Source organism: Scyliorhinus torazame, chromosome 3 (assembly GCF_047496885.1).
Source record: "Scyliorhinus torazame isolate Kashiwa2021f chromosome 3, sScyTor2.1, whole genome shotgun sequence".
Taxonomy (NCBI): domain Eukaryota; kingdom Metazoa; phylum Chordata; class Chondrichthyes; order Carcharhiniformes; family Scyliorhinidae; genus Scyliorhinus; species Scyliorhinus torazame.
The window spans coordinates 222,497,142-222,519,035 of NC_092709.1; the positions used below are offsets into that span (position 1 = coordinate 222,497,142).

General features: G+C 45.2%; 1 protein-coding gene across 1 annotated transcript in view; it reads right to left on the minus strand.

The window, feature by feature from the left end:
• LOC140408952 (uncharacterized) overlaps positions 1 to 21,894 on the minus strand; it is a 241,605-nt gene that overhangs the window by 23,525 nt on the left and 196,186 nt on the right. Inside the window, exon 32 of the mRNA XM_072496904.1 lies at positions 19,744 to 19,850. Within this exon, the coding sequence (XP_072353005.1) occupies positions 19,744 to 19,850 (107 nt within the window). The remainder of the gene's footprint in view (positions 1 to 19,743; positions 19,851 to 21,894) is intronic.

Here is a 21,894-nt window from a genome sequence, read left to right on the forward strand (position 1 = left end):
TTCTATGTCAATTCCTCTCATAATAAAGAATAGTATTCCATTAGCTTTCTTCATTACTTGCTATACCTGTATACTAATGCTTTGTGATTCATGCACTCGAACACCAAGATCCCTCTGCATCTCAGAATTCTGCAGCCATTTTCTATTTAAGGAATACTGTTTTATTCTTCCTGCAAAAGTGACCAACTTCACATTTTCTCACATTACACTCCATCTGCCAGATTTTTGCCCTCTCCTGCAAACTATCTATATCCATCTGCAACCTCCTTATCTCCTCTTCTACGTTCCTACTTTCCTACCTATCTTTCCTACTTATCTTCATCTGCAAATTTAGATACCATGCCTTCACTTCCCTCATCTAAATAATTGATATAAATAGGAAAAAGTTGTAGCCCCAGCACAGACTCCACTTGTCACATCCTGCCAATCAGAAAAATATACATTTATGCGTACCTGTTTTCTGCCAGCCAGCCAACCTTCTGCCAAAGAAAATATGTTACCAACATGCTATGAACTTTTATTTTCCACAATAACCTTTGATGTGACACCTCATAAAATGCCTTCTGGAAATCCGTCTACAGGCTACACTTTATCCATAGCGTAAGTCATTCCTTTAAAGAATCCAATAAATTGGTTAAAAACAAAAACATGCTGACTCTTCCCAATTACCATTTCTGCAAGTGTCCTGTGAGAACCTCCTTAATGATTGATTCTATTGCCTTCCCCATAACAGACAGCAAGCTAAGTGGCCCATTGATTCCTGGTTTCTGCCTCCCTCTCTTGTTGAATAGAGGGTGTCCTGTGAGAGTACCTTTAAGAAATGGCTGTTTAAGAAATGTACCTTGAAGAAATGGGTGTTTATCAGTGATGTCAGAGTGTGAGTGGACCTGGGCTGTCTGTCAGCTTTTTACTTTTGTTTTAGGCTGTTTGCTGCAGGATGTGTTTTAGTTTCGTTTTCAGAGCTGGATAGCTGCAGTCACAGCCAGAAGGTGTATGAATCTCTCTCTGTAATTTAAAGACTGCAAATCGATCCTAGTGATTTAAAATTAATAACAGTAGTGACTTTAACCTGATGTGCTTCTGGTAAAAGGTGATTTAAGTCTTCTGGAGGTTAAAAGGAAAGCTTAAAGGATTACTTAGTGTTGTATTCTTTGAGGGTTGTATTTGAATTAATGGTTGCTAACACATTCACTGTATGTTTTAAAAAGGTTAACTTGAGTTCATAGAATAAACATTAAAAAATTACTTTTCGATTTCTGCTGTACCACACCTGTAGAGTGGGTCGTGTGCTCCCCATACCACAATCTATTAAAAGTTGTGGGTCAAGTGAACTCAATGATACACTTTGGGGTTCTCTAAACCCTGGCCCATAACAAGGGATTATATTTGCTACTTTCCAGTCTGATGGAACCTTTCCAGCGAATTTCGGAAAATTAACACCAGCTTATTTACTACCTCATTAGCGACCCTTATTATAACCCTAGGATGAAGTCCATCAGGACCCAGAGACTTGTCAGCCCACAACTCCATCAGTTTGTTCAGTCAGAAAGTTCCCCTTTCCTTCCATATCCCAATTACAGCTATTATTGGAATGTGATTCCTATCCTCTGTGCAAAGTGCAAAGGGACTTGGGAGTCCTAGTCCAGGATTCTCTAAAGGTAAACTTGCAGGTTGAGTCCGTAATTAAGAAAGCAAATGCAATGTTGCCATTCATCTCAAGAGGCTTGGAATATAAAAGCAAGGATGTACTTCTGAAGCTTTATAAAGCATTAGTTAGGCCCCATTTAGAATACTGTGAGCAATTTTGGGCCCCACACCTCAGGAAGGACATACTGGCACTGGAGCGGGTCCAGCGGAGATTCACACGGATGATCCCAGGAATGGTAGGCCTGACATACGATGAACGTCTGAGGATCCTGGGATTATATTCATTGGAGTTTAGGAGGTTGAGGGGAGATCTAATAGAAACATACAAGATAATGAATGGCTTAGATAGGGTGGATGTAGGGAAGTTGTTTCCATTAGCAGGGGAGACTAGGACCCGGGGGCACAGCCTTAGAATAAAAGGGAGTCACTTTAGAACAGAGATGAGGAGACATTTCTTCAGCCAGAGAGTGGTGGGTCTGTGGAATTCATTGCCACAGAGGGCGGTGGAGGCCGGGACGTTGAGTGTCTTTAAGACAGAAGTTGATAAATTCTTGATTTCTCGAGGAATTAAGGGCTATGGAGAGAGAGCGGGTAAATGGAGTTGAAATCAGCCATGATTGAATGGTGGAGTGGACTCGATGGGCCGAATGGCCTTACTTCCGCTCCTATGTCTTATGGTCTATAGTGAAAACAGAATCATTTCATTCAGCATTTCCTTATTATCTACCATCAAATCCCCATTGACACTCTCTAAAGGACCAAATACTTACTCTTTTCCCGTTTAAATACCTGTGGAAACTCTTGCTACCCATTTCTACATTTCTAGCTAGCTTCCTCTCGCACTATAATTTCATTCTCCTGATTAATCTTTTAGTCATTCTCTGCCATTCTTTATGGTCTGACTAATCTAATCTGCCACTCAGCCTGTCACAGTTGTATGCTTTTTTCTTAAGTTTGATACTTTCCTAACTTCTTCAGTTAAACATGGAAGGTGGGTCCTCCCCTTAGGAATTTACAATATAGTAAGAATATATTTATTATGAGCATTCTGAAATCTCCTGTTAAATGTCTGCCACTGCTTCTCTATTGATCCCTAGCCTAGTGTCCCAGTTCACTTCAGCCAGCTCAATTTTCATGCCCACATTGTTACCCTTATTTAAGGTCAAAATATTAGTCTTAAACCCACTCTTCTCCCTTTCAAACTGGATGGAAAATATAATCATATTGTGGTTGCTGCTACCTAGGGGTGCCTTTACTTTGAGGTCATTAATTAGTCCGATCACATTGCACAGTAGCACAGTGATTAGCATGGTTGCTTCACAGCGTCAGGGTCCCAGGTTCGATTCCCGGCTTGGGTCTGCATGTTCTCCCTGTGTCTGCATGGATTTCCCCCGTGTGCTCCGGTTTCCTCCCACAAGTCCAGAAAGACGAGCTGTTAGGTAATTTGGACATTCTGAATTCTCCGTCCGTGTACCCGAACAGGCGCCGGAATGTGGCGACTAGGGGCTTTTCATGGAAAATTAATTGCAGCGTTAATGTAAGCCGACTTGTGACAATAAAGATCATTATTATAGTCCAATATAGCCTGCTCTCTGGTTGGTTCCAGAACGTGCTGTTGTAAAAAAAACTTTCTTTAAAGCACTCTATGAACTCTTCATCCAGATTATTGCTGCCAATCTGATATTTCCAGTTTATATGTAAAGTCACCCCTGATTATTGCCGTCCCTTTTGTAGCCACCTAAAATGGCTGATTCCCGAGTAAAATGGCCAAACCCCGATTTTAAATGGCGAACGAAAGAGGCTGATGGGAAAATCAGCCAACAGGACTCAAACGGACAGCTGCAGGCAGAACAGTGTATTCGGCTCTGGGGAAGTCGGCCCAGACCAATACCTGCAACCATTAGCAGCACATTCACCCAGCCATCTGCAGTTTAATCGGCTATATCCAGGAACAATTGCTACAAATTAGCAATTGAAAGCCGATCCAGACCTCTCGGCGCCAGCAGTGGCTGAGACAAAGAAAGGTGGACGACCACCCCCCGATCAAGGACTCGCCCCATTATTGGAGCATATCGAACCCAGTGATTGGGACCAAGTCCAATCACTTGGGACCAGGGTCAAGGTCCGCCCCGAGAGGCGGGAAGCCTCTAGGAACTATAAAAGCAGGGGCCAAGTTCAGATCGACCCTTCTTCTCCTACTCGCAACCTTCGAGACCCTTCGACGAAAGAACAAGTAAGTCTTACTCCAGCGATCACTACCAGATAGGTGTTCCAGACTATCGACCCGTACCAGCCTTTTTGAATCCCGCAGGCCAGACCCAATTCGATAGACCATTCGTTTCCCTGACCTGGTGGGCCATCACCAAAGTTAAGTATTGGCCTTTAGTGGTAGGTAATAGTCTAGAAGTAGGATTATTGTATAAGTATTTGTTGCTGTATATAATAAATGATCGTTGATTTAACATTTACTAAGCGGTGTGCTGTATTATTAATCATTACTTGAGCTTGAACCACGTGGCGGTATCAGAAAGATACCTGGCGACTTGTGAGCAAAGGTGACAGAATTAGAGCTAATAAAACTAAGGCTAATAAGAGCAACACTTTATCAAAAGCCTTCACATTGCTTCATGTACCCTGCCCGACATTGTGCTTACTGTTAGAGGGCCTGTAGACCACTCCTATTAGTGACTTTTCCCCCTACTATTCCTCATCTCCTCCCAAACCAATTATACATCCTGATCTCCTGAACTAAGGTCTCCTGAAGTATTGCACCAATGACATTTCACCTTCTAATTGTAATGGCAAAATAATCATAAACAGCTCATACCCACATTTACCACAAACATTTTGTCTTACAATGCTCTTACACTCAGGAGGTGGAATTTCATACTCCCCATTCACCCTCCCACGAGGTGAGTTTGAAGGTTGTTGGGGGGGAACTGGACATTGAATTGGTTGAGATGGTATAATGTGGAGACCCCACTGCTTTCCAGCCACTTCCCAATTGAGGCCTTTCAATGGGCAATTAATGTAAACTTAAGGGCCTCACCTCACCACTATTGGTATTCAATTAGCCTCAGGTGGAGGAGTCATCATGCGAGGTGCCCGAAAAGCAAGCCCATTGTGTGTTCCCAAGGATGTCCCTCATTCAAAGGCACTCAATGCCTGATCAGTGGACCAGAGGAGGGGAGGAACACTGAAGGCCACCCCCATGCATTTGCCTCTGACCCCTGACTCAGCAGCAAGATAGCATAGTGGTTAGCACTATGGCTTCACAGCACCAGGGACCCATGTTCGATTTCCGGCTTGGGTCATTGTCTGTGCGGAGTCTGCACGTTCCCCCCGTGTCTGCGTGGGTTTCCTCCGGGTGCTCCCGCAAGTCCTGAAAGACGTGCTATTAGGTAATTTGGACATTCTGAGTTCTCCCTCTGTGTACCCGAACAGGTGCCGGAATGTGACGACTAGGGTCTTTTCACAGTAACCTCATTGCAATGTAAGCCTACTTGTGACAATAAAGATTATTAATTAATTAACTATCCCCCTCCCTCACCCACCGCTTGTGGTGTTGGGTGCTCTGGTGCACAGATGAGCCAACACAGTTGTATGTGGTACAACTCTATTTTATTTTAACTCTTATAATACAGTTCGTTCTGGATACTCTGCACGTGCTGTCTCCCTGAGTGTGTTTGGTGGCAGATGTGTCCTGGTCCGCCTCTGCAGCTAATACTGACCACCGGGGGTCGTGTCTGTGCTTTTATATCTTTCTGTCATTGGTTGTGGTGTTGTGTGTTCTGATTTGTCTGTTGGTGTGTCTATCATGATGTGTGTGTTTGAATATCATGACATCCCCCCTTTTTACAAAGATATGTGCCTACGTGGTTATAAATATAATTGTGTCGTGAGTGCATCTAAGAGTGTGTGTGTGTGTTGTGTACAGCGTGTGTATATGACGTAACTATTTACATGGGGCGATGTCGGGTGCGTCGCACTAACAAGGTTGTACCATAACAAAACTTGGATGCGAGAGAAAAAAAAAAACTTGAACATTGGTCCGGTCAGACGATATCTGGAACAATAAACAACAACAGGTTATAATACAGAAGTGTTTGACTTTTTGAACGTATGAACAGCGTTATAAGTCCAGTCTAATGGGTGACCGCCTCAAGAATGGGCTGGTCCTCAAGCCGGTTCAGCTGTGGAGATTTGTGACACTGGAGTCACTTCTGGTTCATGCGAGGACTGCGCTCTGGAGTCTTGCATGTCTTCTTTCATAGAGTCGGGAACGTTGAGCGGGACGTGGACCACGCTCTGTGTGGCAGCAGGGCGCTCTCCGTGTGCTTGCACCGCTCCCTGTCTGTTAATGTCAGGCTGCAGCATCATCCGGTACTGATAAGTTGGAACGTCATATCTGCTGGATTGAAGATCATCAAATCCGAAAAATGAATCCGCATCTGTGTCGGATTCAATGTGGGGGCCGCCAATGTGCAACACGAAAGGTTCGTCCGAGTCATAGTCGTATAGGACCACGGAGCTATCATTGGGCTCGCGAGGTCCGGAAACACTGTAAAGATCGTCATCGAAGTATTCGAGGTCGGAATCATCGGCTTGTGCGTAGGTAACTGCTTGTCGGAGGGTTCTTCGGAGGTCAAATTCATCTCCTGGGTCAATTTGCGGCAATGTGCTGTCATTCCAGGTGAGGGAAGGTTGTTTTACAGCTTTAACAGATTTTTGTTTTTTTGATTTGGGACGTTTCCCTTTTAAATTGGATTTGGGACATTTCCCCTTTAAATTGGTGCAGTCTGGGGCCTCTGACATCCTGACACTCGGTATGCAGCACGTAGGAAGCGACTGCGCATGCTCAGATCGCTGTTCCTTTACCGATGGCCGTTTTCTTGACTGCGCACGCGCAGCATCTCGCGCATGCGCAAACGAAACTTCCGGTTCTGCGCACTGCTCGCGCAACTGTGCTAGCGTGATACCTTTAGCAAGATGGCCGCCGACCTCGACCCAGCCCTCTCTCAGGCCCGGGATTTCGGCCTCTGGGAATTCGGGCTCCGGGATCCCAGCCACGAGGTGAGTACTGCAGCTTTTCTTACCTTTACTTGCCGATTGGATTGCGTTTTCTTCACAGTACTTGGAGAATTTGTCCAGGACTGCCTGGTAATCGTACCTTTGCTGCCTCCTGAAGAACCTGAACCTTGTGAATATTTCTCTTGCCCTTGCACCGGCGATGGTGAGGAGAAATTCAATTTTTTCGCTATCATCCAGGTCTTGGAGTTCAGCTGCCACCAGGAACAATTCGAACCATTGCCGGAATCGCCGCCAGTTTTCGCGGAGATCGCCGTAGCACTGGAGCGGCTGCGGAACCGGGAGCTCTAACATTTTGCCTGGGCACTGCTGGTTGTCTCTGTACACTGAGGTATGCCGGCAGGTATCGATCCACTCCTGTACCATGTGGTGTTGGGTGCTCTGGTGCACAGATGAGCCAACACAGTTGTATGTGGTACAACTCTATTTTATTTTAACTCTTATAATACAGTTCGTTCTGGATACTCTGCACGTGCTGTCTCCCTGAGTGTGTTTGGTGGCAGATGTGTCCTGGTCCGCCTCTGCAGCTAATACTGACCACCGGGGGTCGTGTCTGTGCTTTTATATCTTTCTGTCATTGGTTGTGGTGTTGTGTGTTCTGATTTGTCTGTTGGTGTGTCTATCATGATGTGTGTGTTTGAATATCATGACACCGCTGATTGAATACAGTTCCCTCTCCTGCTCTCCTCCTTTCCACCTCCCCTTCTTCCCCTCTCACCGAGGGTAGATGCTGAGAGGATATTTTTCCTGTGGTGGCTTGGGACAAGTCACTGGAGACTTCCAGCAACAACAAAGGAGTTCATTAACAGTGGGCAAAGGCAACAATATACAGGCAAAGAGCAACACTGAATAAGTTTTGACTCTCCAGTCCCTGGGTCCATACGACCTGGGCCCCTGCTCCCAGTTTCCACACTTTCTTTGTTTTGGCCAGGGTTCGCATGATTGGCCTCAAGCCAAGAGGCCGCACTACCACATCCCTCCCCCTTAAGTCCCTCATTACGTTTCTCAAAGCAAGATATGGAAGGTCAAGAGACATAAGGGATAAGAGTTCATCACAGAGTCAGTCTGTCCAGGATCTTCAAGTCCCCGCAAACCTCCTTAGTCCCCCAACTGGCTCCACCATCTCCAATGTAATCTTGTTGTCTGCAGAAGACAATGATTTAGGTGACTCTACCCCTTCTGCAAGTCTGCTCACCTCGCCAGCTCCCAACTGGAATCCTGGTGGGACTGACTTCGAAATTCCTGGCTCCCTCCACTCTGGAATGGCCACAGGAGTGCCAGGCACTCATTGAACACGTTTGACTTGGAATGGGTTTTATCGCCCCCCAGCTCCTAACGTGGTCGACATGCTTCTGTGCCCCTCAACGACAATCAAAGGCAGCTGGGCTTCATGGTCTTTATAAGCTCCTGGTGTACTGATGGTCCCCCACAGTGTTTCCTCCATATAGATTGAGAGCTTGGCTACCGTGCTACCCAAATTCAGGGTCTGATCGCCTTCTCGAATATAATCAAACGTCTGCTCCCCCACAACTGTAACCGATGCCCCTGCATCGATTTCCATTTTCGAAGGACTTCCATTCACTTGCAGAATTAGTTTGATTGGAGCTGTCTTTCTTACTTTGACAACATTCATATGATATATCTTGTGCTCCTCCTCAGGGCTCTTCTTCACTTGGCTCAGTGGTCTCGCGGATTGCTGCTACTGCTGCTGTTTGTTTTTGCATCAACGTACTCTGCCTCACGTGGCAAAAAGCCTGGTTATGGCCGCTTTGGTTACAACGAAAACAGACAAACTCACAACACCGGCATGTTTCCTGGTGATGGTCTCTCCCACATCGATAGCAATCACCTCTATCTTAGGCTGATGACTCATTCTTTTCCCGGTTCTCTGACTTCGATCCAGTCCTGAGGATCATATCTGGTTGCTTACTATGCCTGTTGATGCTGCCGTGTGCCTTGCAGCCACACCACCCTAAAACTGATTCACTTCTCCTTCCAGCATGCTTTGGAGTTCAGCTGTGCCTTTTTCGACGCTCTCCGTCACCTGAGTTATCTCGATCGCTTTGTCTAATGTGATTTTAGTTTCAGTGTTATGAGCCAGGATTTAGAGAACCCCAAAGTGTATCATGGAGTTCACCTGACCCACAACCTTTATTACATTGCACAAAACGCCATTTAACAGAAAGACATCAGGCTTAACTTCACTACTGAGAACAGGTACCACGTTGAAATCAGCAAATGGACAGTCATAAGCTTGAAGAGATTCACACACATCCTGCTGTGATTGCAGCTTCTCCAAAACTAAAATGAAACCAAACCCACCCTGCAGCAAAACGTCTAAAGCGAAAGTAAAAAGCTGACAGACAGCCCAGTTCTACCCACTCTCTGACATCACTGCAGTAATAATCACCCATTTCTTAAAGGTACACTCACTACAGATATTTATATACACACCCATTTATAAACACCCATTTCTAAAAGGTACTCTCACTACAGATATTTATATATACACCCATTTATAAACACCCATTTCTTAAAGGTACTCTCACATGACACCTCACTCCAAGAAAAAAAAATAAACCATCAACTTCAAGATGGTTTCATTTTTCACCTTTTCACTATCCTTTAAGAATTGCACACAGTAAATATACTTTTTTGTTTAAAAAAACAACACACGCAAACAGGTATAACAATACAGTCCATTTGTTTTTCTTCTTCCTCCAACTGGAATCCTTCTCGATTGAACAAGAAGGTCTCTGCATGATCCATCCATTTCTCTACGCCTCGGCATTTCTTGTTAAAGATACTTTAGTTCAATCTGATCACAGAGTCCCTTGTAATTCTCCAACACAGGAGCATTGGTTATCAGAGCTTTCAGGCTGTCAAATGCCTGTTGAAAATCCGCTGTCCACTGAAATTTTCGACGTTTCTTCAGCAAGTCTATCAGTGGAGCAACCACGCTACAAAAACTTTTCACAAATGTATGATCAAATCCACTCATGCCATGAAATTGCATTATTTCCCTTCGTCTTGGGGGTAGCGGAAACTCCTCAATAACTGTTGATTTCACATCCCATGTGACCATATGACCCTGTCCGATTGTATGGCCAAGGAAAGAGACTTGGGCTTTTCCAAATTCACTTTTGGCGAAGTTTATCACCAAATCCGCCTCCTGAAGTCGATAGAATAACTCCATCAGATGTTTTAAATGTTCTTTCCATGTCTGGCTGAAAATTACCAGATCGTCGATGTACACCGCATAATTGGGTAATCCTGAAACAACTTTGTTAGTGAACCATTGAAATGTGGCTGGGGCGTTTTTCATGCCAAATGGCATAACTTTGAATTGGTGTATACCATCTGGAGTCACAAAAGCTGAAATCTCCTTCGCCCTTTCGGATAAAGATACCTACCAATAACCTTTAAGTACATCCAGTTTGGAAATAAAAATTGATTGTTCCACTTTCTCAATGCAATCCTCCAAACGTGGGATAGGATAAGAGTCCGTTCTTCTAACTGCATTAACCTTTCTGATAGTCCACACACAACCATTGGGTACCATCTGGTTTAGGTACCATCATTGTGGGTGAGCTCCATTGGCTGCAACCCACTTCAATTACGCCATTTTAAGCATACTCTCAATCTCTTTGTTAACCTGTGCCAATTTTAAAGGGGTAAGTCTGTATGGATGTTGTTTGATTGGAACAGCATTTCCCACATCTACATCATGTATAACCATTTTCGTACTTCCCAATTTATCTCTACAAACTTGCCCATGTGATATTAATAACTCTTTCAGGTCAGTTTGTTTTTCCTCTGGAAGCTAACTCAACAATTTATCCCAATTTTTAAGAACATCCTCGTATTCTAATGTAATTTGAGGTATGTCGAATTCACAGTCATCTGGATTTGGTTTGTCACTGAGTTAGAATCATTAAAGCCTCCTCCTTTTTCTCTCCTTCCCTTTCAAAGTACCTTTTAACCATATTCACATCACACACTCGGTGAGTCTTCCTTCTATCTGGTGTTTTTGCCACATAATTCACCTCACTTAAGTTCCTTTCAATCTGATAAGGTCCACAAACTTCACTTTTAAAGGTTCACCTACCACTGGTAACAATACTAAAACTTTATCTCCATTGTCAAAACTACAAACTTTGGGTTTCTTGTCCGCTACTCGGCAGCACGGTAGCATTGTGGATAGCACAATTGCTTCACAGCACCAGGGTCCCAGGTTCAATTCCGGCTTGGGTCACTGTCTGTGCGGAGTCTGCACATCCTCCCCGTGTGTGCGTGGGTTTTCTCCGGGTGCTCCGGTTTCCTCCCACAGTCCAAAGATGTGCAGGTTAGGTGGATTGGCTGTGATAAATTGCCCTTAGTGTCCAAAATTGCCCTTAGTGTTGGGTGGGGTTACTGGGTTATGGGGATAGGGTGGAGGTGTTGACCTTGGGTAGGGTGCTCTTTCCAAGAGCCGGTGCAGCCTCGATGGGCCGAATGGCCTCCTTCTGCACTGTAAATTCTATGATTAAAGATCAAAATTCTATGTTTATCTCATTTTGTGCAACTTTTAAATGTTGCCTAGCCAATTCACCTGCTCTATTTAATCATTCCCTAAAATTTTATAGAATTTCATAGAATTTACAGTGCAGAAGGAGGCCATTCGGCCCATTGAGTCTGCACCGACTCTTGGAAAGAGCACCCTACCCAAGCCCACACCACCTTATCCCCATAACCCAGTAACCCCATTCAACCAACACTAAGGGCACTTTTGGACACTAAGGACAATTTAGCATGGCCAATCCACCTAACCTGCACATCTTTGGACTGTGGGAGGAAACCGGAGCACCCGGAGTAAACCCACGCACACACGGGGAGAACGTGAAGACTTCACACAGACAGTGACCCAGCGGGGAATTGAACCTGGGAACTTGGGAATTTGACACGTAATCCAATAATGTAATTTCCGATTTCTCACTCACCAGTTTTTCCTTCATCAATTTAAGTGGTCCTCTTACCTCATGACCAAAAATTAGTTCAAAAGGACTGAATTCAGTTGACTCATTAGGTGCATCCCTAATTGCAAACAGTACGAATGGAATTCCTTTATCCCAATCCTCTGGATAATCGTGACAATAAGCCCTCAACATTGCCTTTAATATCTGATGCCACCTTTCTAACGCTCCCTGCGATTCTGGATGGTACGCAGTTGATTTAAATTGTTTTATTCCTCAGCTATCCATAACTTCTTTGAATAACCTTGAGGTAAAATTTGATCCTTGATCCGATTGTATTTCTGTGGGTGGTCCATATCCAGTAAAGAATTTAAGTAACTCCTCCACAATCTTTTTAGCTGTAATATTATGTACTGAATGGCCTCTGGAAACCTCGTAGACACATCCATTATAGTCAAAAGATATTGATTCCCACTTTTTGTTTTAGGAAGCGGTCCTATGCAATCAATTAGAGACTTTTAAAAGGTTCCTCAAATGCTGGAATGGGTATTAAGGGTGCTGGATTTATCACTGCTTGATGTTTCCCTATCACTTGACATGTGTGACAAGATTGACAAAATTTAATTACATCTTTATGTAGTCCAGGCCAATAAAAATGTTTTTGTATTTTAGCTTGAGTTTTCCTTATTCCCAAATGACCTCCCACTGGTACCTCAAGTGCAACTCGCAACACATCCTTTCTATACCCTACCGGCAATACTACTTGATGAACTTCTGCCCACTTTTCATCTGCCTGCATCTGTAAAAGTCTCCATTTTCTCAGCAAGACATCACTTTTATGGTAATAGCACTCTGGTATACACGCAGATTCCTCTTCCGTGTATGCTTTCTGACATATACGTTTTATTTCTACATCTTTCTGTTGTAACTCCATCAATTTTCCTGAACTAAAAATATCAGCCTCATCCTCCACTTGTTCTTGTCCTTTTTTTCACCATCGGATCAAAAATAATTTCTGATAATTGCACTTCAACTTCATCTTCACTCTTTGATTTCTCCTCTTGTCTTAACTTATGACTTTGTGACCTTGTTACTACACAATCCCGAAAAATCCCAGGATATTTGTCCTTCAAAACTTCAGTTGTCTGATTTTCCACTGACTTATCAACTACAATAGGCATCAGTCCCACCTGCGATCCAGCTATATCATTACCCAAGATAAACTATATTCCTGGACAAGATAGTTTCTCGATTACTCCTACTACCACTTCACCAATCTTCACTGGACTTTCCAACCTTACCTTATATAATGGAACACTATTCCTCTTACCCTGAATTCCACATATTACCACCTTTTCTGGTAACATTCTTCCCAAACTACATAACTCCTCACCTCTTACCATTAAAGATCGACTAGCTTATGTATCTCTTAAAATTGTGACTTGTTTACCTGCTCCTCCTGATACACATGAGTAAACTTTACCCACACAAGTAAATTCTTTAAAGACATCTGGGACCTTCGTATCAATCACCTCTTGATCAGGCGGTACAATCTTTTGCACCTCCTTCGCTTCATTTGGGCTTTCCTTTACCACTTTAACAAACCCCACTGTCTTATCCTGTTTCACCACATCAGCCTTCCCAGTGCTCTTCTTCAACCACCAACACTGTGACTTTACATGGCCTAGTTTATTACAGTGAAAACATTTGAAATCTTTCATTTCTTTTCCACCCTCCTGGATTTCTTTTTTAGTCTTAGGTACACTACCCTTATTATCTCCCATCAGATCACCTTTACCTTTACCACTTGAGTATTTCTCATGTCCCCAGTTTCTATCCCTCACAAGCTGAAACTGATGTTGGAAACCTAGCTTTGATTTATGAACTAATTCATAATCATCCGCCATTTCTGCTGCTAATCTTGCAGTTTTAACCTCTGCTCTTCCACATGAGTTCTCACTACATCAGGAATTGAATTTTTAAACTCCTCCAAAAGTCTAATTTCTCTGAGAGCTTCTACGTTTGGTCTATTTTCAAAGCCCTTATCCACCTATCAATATTACTCTGTTTGAGCCTTTCAAACTCCATTGTTGTTTGACCAAATTCTTTCCTTAAATTTCTACACCTTTGTCTGTAGGCTTCAGGCACTAGTTCCTATGCACCTAAGATGGATTTTTCCACCTCCTCATACATCCCAGATACCTCCTCCGGTAGTGATGAAACACTTCACTAGCCCTACCTACCAGCTTTGTTTGAATCAGTAATACCCACATGTCCTGTGGCCATTGCCTTTGTTTAGCTACCTTCTCAAATGAAATGAAAAAGGCTTCCACCTCCTTCTCGTCAAACCTTGGCAAGGCTTGGACATATTTAAATAGATCCCCAACACGTCTTCGACTATGACGTTCTGTCTCATTATCCTCATCCATCTCCTCCAACTGTACGTTTCCCTTTACATCTGCCAATTTTAACTGACTGTCATGTTTCATGGTCATTTTCTGAAGGTCAAACTTTCTCTCTTTATCATTTTCCCTGATCTGTATCTCCCTTTCTCTTTCTTTTTGTTCTGCTAGGGCTATTCTTTCTTTTCTCTTTTCTTCTCTCTCCATTTCTTTTTCCTCTCTCTCTCTTTCTTTTTCCGCTCTCTCTCTTTCTTTTTCCTCTCTTTCGTATTCAAGCTGCTTTAATTTTTTCTCATGTTCCATTTGTTTAATTTGTAGCTGTATTTTTGCCATTTCTAATGAGTCAAACTGTATCTCAGGTAACTTTAAATGCTTAGCCACCGCCATAATTATCTCATCTTTTCACATTTTGTCAGGTAATGTTAACTGCAATGTTTTTGCCAAATCTAACAGTCTGCTTTTTGTCTCTGTCCGTAAAGTACTGCGTGTGACCGTCTCCACCCCAAAAAACTTCAGAGCCTCTGAAAGAGCCATTGTCCACAACACACTCCCCACTTAAACTAGAATACCACACCTGAAAAGCAACCACAATATGCTCATCCCTCACTGTCTTTAAGTTCACTAAGCTAATCCAATAGATAGACTTTTATCCCCCTCGAGCCCCCAATTTGTTATGGGCCAGGGTTCAGGGAACCCGAAAGTGTAGCATGGAGTTCACCTGACACACAACTTTTAATAGATTGTGGTATGGGGAGCACAAGGCCCACGCTACAGGTGTGGTACAGCAGAAATGGAAAAGTATTTTATAAAGCAAAACAATGTTTATTCTAGGTACTCAAGTCAACCTTTTTAAAACATACAGTGAACATCTTAGCAACCATCAATTTAAATACAACCCCCAAAGAATACAACACTAAGTAATTCTTACTTTCCTTTTAACATCCATAAGACTTAAAAATACCTTTTAACAGAAAGACATCAGGCTTAACTTCGCTACTGAGAAGAGGTACCACGTTGAAATCAGCAAATGGACACTCAAGCTTGCAGAGATTCACACACAGCCTGCTGTGATTGCAGCTTCTCCAAAACTAAAATGAAACCAAACCCACCCTGCAGCAAAAAGTAAAAAGCTGACAGATAGCCCAGCTCCACCCACCCTCTGACATCACTGTAGTAATAAACACCCATTTCTTAAAGGTATTCTCACTACAGATATGTATATACACATCCATTTATAAACACCCATTTCTTAAAGGTACTCTCACATGACATCAGCCAAGAGGTCTTTCTGGATGCTGAGGTTGTTAAGCCTGCCAAACTATATAGTAGAGCATCATATTGCTGAGCATTACACTAAACTCACAATGCTCGGCCATTTGGTGGCGTCTGGCTACGAAGGCAGAGGTAGACTCTTCTAGGTCCCTAACAGCAGAGTTGAATTTGTACTGCCGCAGGATGATCATGGGACTGGGGTGAAAATGTTCCTTGGCCAATGTAACTAAATGGTTGAAGGTTTCTGAGTTGCGAGCCTCCGGGGATGTAAGATTTCTTATTAGGTTGCAAGTGTGAGGCCCACAAACTGTCAAAAGTATCACCTTCGTCTCGTATTCCCCTGCTATTTCATTTGTTGTAAAGAAATAGCGCAGATGTTCAATATATTGGCTCCAGTCTTCGACTCCCAGGTCGAATGGTTCTAACTTTCCAATCATTGACATTTTACGCACTGTTTGGGTGCTACTGACAAAGATTCTCCTCTGTCTTTGGAGGTTTCTTCCTTCCCCCTTCAAATCCCAAACTGCTGAAGACTAATGATTGAACTGTTTACCTCCTCACCAATGTGGTGACTTGAGACAATACACTGAAGACTTCCAGTAACAACTAAACGGCATTTATTAACAGTGAGCAAAGGTAACTATATACCGACACAGAGCAATGCTCTTGACTCTTCAGCTCCGGAGTCCACACTGCTCAGGTCCCTTTCCCAGGAACCCGTTCTTTCTCTGTATTGGGCGAGGTAGGCATGCTCCAGCATGATTGGTCCCGAGAGGGTCACGTGGACCGCAAAGCCCACCCCCTTAAAGAGGCCATGCTACCACATTTATCTTATGGAAAAGTCTAGAACCAGAGAACACAGTTTAAAAATTAAGGGTCTCCCATTTAAGACTGAGGTAAGGAGAAATTTCCCTCAGAGGGTCACTGGTGTGTGAAATTCCCTTTCCCTTAGTTGGGTCATTGAATATTTCCGAGGCCGAGTGAGATAGATTTTTGATCAGCAAGGGGGTTAAGGGTTATGGGAGGCAGACATGAAAGTGGGCTTGAGACAACAATCAGATCAGCCATGTCCTTGTTGAATGGTGGGACAGGTGTGAGGGGCCAAATGACCTACTCCTGCTCTTAATTCTTGTGCCTTTTGGCCCTTCCCCTACTTCCCCTCTCACCCTTTCCCCACCCTCAACTCTCCCGTTCCATTAGAAGGTTTTTTTTTATTGTTGTCACAAGTAGGCTGACATTAACAGTTCAATGAAGTTACTGTGAAAATCTCCTAGTCGCCACATTCCGGGACCTGTTCGGGTTCACTGAGGGAGAATTCAGAATGTTCAAATTACCTAACACGACGTCTTTTGGGACTTGTGGGAAGAAACTGGAGCACCCGGAGGAAACTCATGCAGACTGGGGAGAACATGCAGACTCCGCACAGACACTCACTGAGTGCTAGGGGCTTGGATGGGGCAGAGTTTGTAAGGTGTATCCAGGAAAGCTTCTTGATGCAATATGTAGATAGTCCAACTAGTGAATGGGCTGTCCTGGATCTGGTGTTGGGAAATAAGCCTGGTCAGGTGGTTGAGATTCCTGTCGGGGAACTTTTTGGGAATAGGGACCACAATTCCATCAGTTTTGGGGAACTTTTGGATAGGGATGGGGGTAGCCCTCGCGTTAAGGTGCTGAACTGGGGAAAGGCAAATTACGACAACATTAGACAGAAATTGAAGAATTCGGATTTGGTGCGGCTGTTGGATGGTAAATCAACATTGGTCATGTGGGAGTCTTTCAAGCGACAGTTGATTAAAATTCAGGAAAGTCATGTTTCCTGAGGGAACGAAGGATAAATCTAGGAAGTTTAGGGAGCCTTGGATAATAAGGGATATTGTGAACCTCGTCAAAAATAAAAAGGAGACTTTTGTACAATCTAGAATGGTGGGGACAGTCGAAACCCTTGAGGAGTAGAAAGAAAGTAGAAAGGTTCTTAAGCAGGGAATTAGGAGGACTAGGAGGGGTCATGAAAAGTCCTTGGCAAGTGGGATTAAGGTGAATCCCAAAGCTTTTTATTCATCTGTCAAAAGCAAGAGGGTAGCCAGGGAAAGGATGGGACCACTGAAGGACAGTGGGGGTAATCTATGTGTTGAGCCAGAGGAAATGGGCGAGGTACTAAATGAGTACTTTGCATCAATGTTCACCAAAGGAAGGGACTTTGTGGAAGATAATTCTTAGGTAGGGTGTGTGAACAGTTTAGATCATGTTAACATCGAAAAAGAGGAGGTATTGGGTCTTTTAAAAGATATCAAGGTAGGTAAGTCTCCTGGACTGGATGGAATTTACCCCAGATTGCTGAGGGAAGCAAGAAAGGAAATTGCTGGGGCCTTGGCTGACATCTTTGTATCCTCATTGGCTACAGGTGAGATCCCAGAGGACTGGAGAATAGCTAATGTGGTACTGCTGTTTAAGAAAGGTAGCAGGGATAATCCTGGAAACTATAGGCCGGTGAGCCTCACGTCGGTAGTAGGTAAATTATTGGAGAGAATTCTCAGGGACAGGATTTATACCCATTTGTAAACAAATGGACTCATTAGCGATAGACAGCATGGTTTTGTGAAGGTTCAGTAAAGTCTTTGACAAGGTGCCTCATGGCAGACTGGTACAAAAGGTGAAGTCACATGGGATCAGAGGTGAGGTGGTGAGATGGATACAGAACTGACGTGGGCACAGAAGACAAAGGGTAGCAATAGAAGGGTGTTTATCTGAATAGAATGTTGTGACTAGTGGTGTTCCACAGGATCGGTGCTTGGGAATCTGTTGTTTGTGGTGTCCATAAACGATTTGGAGGAAAAGGTAGCTGGTCTGATTAGTAAGTTCGCGGATGACACCAAGGTTAGTGGAGTGGCAGATAGTGTTGAGGATTGTCAGAACATACAGCAGGACATAGATAGATTGGAGACTTGGACAGAGAAATAGCAAATAGAGTTTAATCCAGACAAATGTGAGGGAATGCATTTTAGTAGGTCTAACATAGAGGGGAAATATACCGTAAATGGCAAAACTCTTAGGAATATAGAAAATCAGAGAGATCTGGGCATGCAGGTCCACAGATCTTTGAAGGTGGCAACGCAAGTGGACAAGGTAGTCAAGAAAGCATACGGGATGCTTGCTTTCAGTGGATGTATAAAAACTGGGAAGTCATGCTACAGTTGTATAGAATCTTGGTAAGGCCGCACTTGGAATAATGTGCACAATTCTGATCGCCACACTACCAGAAGGATGTCGAGGCTTTGGAGAGAGTGCAGAGAAGCTTTACCAGGATGTTGCCTGGTCTGGAGGGTGTAAGCTATATGGAGAGTCTAAATAGACTCGGACTGTTTCATTCAAAAGACGGAGGGGTGACCTGATAGAGGTCTACAAGATTATGAGGGGCATGGATAGAGTGGATGGGCAGGCACTCTTTCCCAGGGTGGAGTATTCAGTCACCAGGGGGCATAGGTTTAAGGTCCGTGGGGCAAAGTTTAGAGGAGATGTGCGAGGCAGGTTCTTTACGAGAGGGTGGTGAGTGCCTGGAATGCTTTGCCAGTGGAGGTTGTGGAAGCAGATACATTAATGGCATTCAAAAGGCATCTTGACAAACACATGGAGAGGATGGGTCTAGAGAAATACAGCACAGGAAGTGCTGAGGATTTTGTCAAAGGTTGGTATCATCACCGGCACAGGCTTGGAGGGCTGAAGGGCCTGTTCCTGTGCTGTCCTAGTCTTTGTTCTTTGTTTTGACAGTGACCCAAGCTGGGAATCGAACCTGGGACCCTGGCGCTGTGAAGCAACAGTGCTAACCATTGTGCTACGGTGCCACCCATGCTACCGTGCCAGTCCCCTTTTGCTTCTTTCAGTGAGGAGGTCCCAACTCTGAAAGCTGTGGGCCCATGAAACGATCATCAGAAAGTGTTGCCACGACTAGAACCACAAGCAAAGAGGAGGCACCTTGGGTGCAGACTTTCAGGAAAGTTCAAGGTCTCACCGGATCCAGGCAGGTAGGTGTTGCGGGGGTTGGTCGGGGTGGGGCAGGGGGGGGAGGGGGGGGATGAGAGGGTGGGCAGGTGGGTGGGAACAAAAGTGAAAGCCTTGAGGGCCACCCCTCCTAGTTCAGCCACAATGCCGTTAGATTGGCATCAGCCTTCTTGACCATGGGTAAAATTGATTAATTATCCACTTAAGGGCCTCAATTGGCCATGGCCGTAAAATTCAGCCTTATGTCATTTACATCTACACTGTCATCAATTAAAAGAACACGTTAGACCATGGGCAATATGGTTAAAATTGTTGAGATGCAAATTCCAGAATCTCTGCAAAGAATAATATGAAAAATCTAGTAAAACATGGTGAACTCCACATACCAGGAATGTTTGGACAACTTCGAAGTGAATAACCAGATACCACATTTCTCAATGGTTTGGACACCAACGGGAGTCCCAAGTGTGTTTGCTTTAAATAACAAACATTGCTGCAAAGAAATTGAAAATTAATATAATGTTTTTAAAATGTTTTCAGTCAATAACTCTCAACTCATAACAAAGTCAGGTAAAAGGCCAGAATTTTCAATTGCATCTGACCCAATTATGCTATATGCATTCCAAGGTAGTGCCTTGCAAACAACATGTTATGGGGTCAGGACCCAGAAATTATCCGGGCATCAAGTTACCGACCTGAATTTGAAAATTCAACCCACAGGCCCACAATTTCCTCAGAGTGGCAATCTCCGGCGGACTGCCAGTCTCGACGTCCTTGTAGTGTTGGGTGCTCTGAGGTACAGACGAACCAACACGGTTGCGATTGGTACAACGCAGTTTTATTCCAACTAGTTATTTACACATCTGTCTTGGTACTCAGCACGTGGTGACTGTGTGAGTGTCTTGTTAATGAGGTCCTAGCCTTGTCCTGTCTCCAGATGGACTGGCCAGCAGGTGTCATGTTTCTTGTCTTATACTGTGTCTGCTCTTGTCTATGATTGGCTGTCATGTTATGTGTGCTAATTGGTCTGTTGGTCTGTCTATCATGATGTGTGCGTTGTGATGTGTGTTTGAATATCATGACAGTCCTTACCCATGTTGTAATTCCAAAGTCTTTGTCTCGCCCAACCTTCCTCACTCAGGCTGGGTGAGACAGGTGCAGCAAAGCCGCCCCCAGCTGCACCGGCATGGAGTCACTGGGGTGCAGAGAGGAAAGATACACCACTTTTTACAGGAATAGCTACCATGAAGGGGAAGGTTTAAAAGGACAATTTACTGGGAGCAGGTAGGTTATAAAGCTTAGCGAATGGTGGGGCGGGTGGGGTGGGGGGGGAGTCAGTGTTCAGACCCTTGTCAAGGAGATAGTAGGGCGTCAATCCAAGAAGGGGGTGTTTCGTCCAGGAGGATGGAGGGTTCAATCCAGGAGGTGGGGGGGAGGCAATCAGTACAGGAGGCGGGGTTCAGTCCAGGAGGGGGGGATCTGTCCAGGGGGGGGGATCAGTCCGGGGGGGGGGGGGGGAGATCAGTCCAGTAGAGGGGGGGGATCAGTCCAGGAGAGGGGGGGGGGGGAGATCAGTCCAGGAGAGGGGAGGGGAGATCAGTCCAGGAGAGGGGGGGGGAGATCAGTCCAGGAGAGGGGGTGAGATCAGTCCAGGAGCGGGGGGGGGAGATCAGTCCAGGAGAGGGGAGGGGAGATCAGTCCAGGAGAGGGGGGGGGGGAGATCAGTCCAGGAGAGGGGGGAGATCAGTCCAGGAGAGGGGGGGGAGATCAGTCCAGGAGAGGGGGGGGAGATCAGTCCAGGAGAGGGGAGGGGAGATCAGTCCAGGAGAGGGGGGGGGGGGGAGATCAGTCCAGGAGAGGGGGTGAGATCAGTCCAGGAGAGGGGGGGGGAGATCAGTCCAGGAGAGGGGAGGGGAGATCAGTCCAGGAGAGGGGGGGGGGGGGAGATCAGTCCAGGAGAGGGGGGGAGATCAGTCCAGGAGAGGGGAGGGGAGATCAGTCCAGGAGAGGGGGGGAGATCAGTCCAGGAGAGGGGAGGGGAGATCAGTCCAGGAGAGGGGGGGGAGAATCAGTCCAGGAGAGGGAGGGGGGAGATCAGTCCAGGAGAGGGTGGGGAGATCAGTCCAGGAGAGGGGGGGGGAAATCAGTCCAGGAGAGGGGGGGGGAGATCAGTCCAGGAGTGGGGGGGGGGGGGAGATCAGTCCCGGAGTGGGGCGGGGGGGGGGGGGGAGATCAGTCCAGGAGAGGGTGGGGAGATCAGTCCAGGAGAGGGGGGGGGAGATAAGTCCAGGAGAGGGGGGGGGGGAGATCAGTCCAGGAGAAGGGGGGGGGAACAGTTCAGGAGCTGGGGGGGTGGGGAGATCAGTCCAGGAGAGGGGGGGGAAAATCAGTCCAGGAGAGGGGGTGGGGGAAATCAGTCCAGGAGAGGGGGGGGGGGCGGAGATCAGTCCAGGAGAAGGGGGGGGGGGGGGGGGGAGATCAGCCCGGAGTGGGGCGGGGTGAGATCAGTCCAGGAGAGGGGGGAGATCAATCCAGCA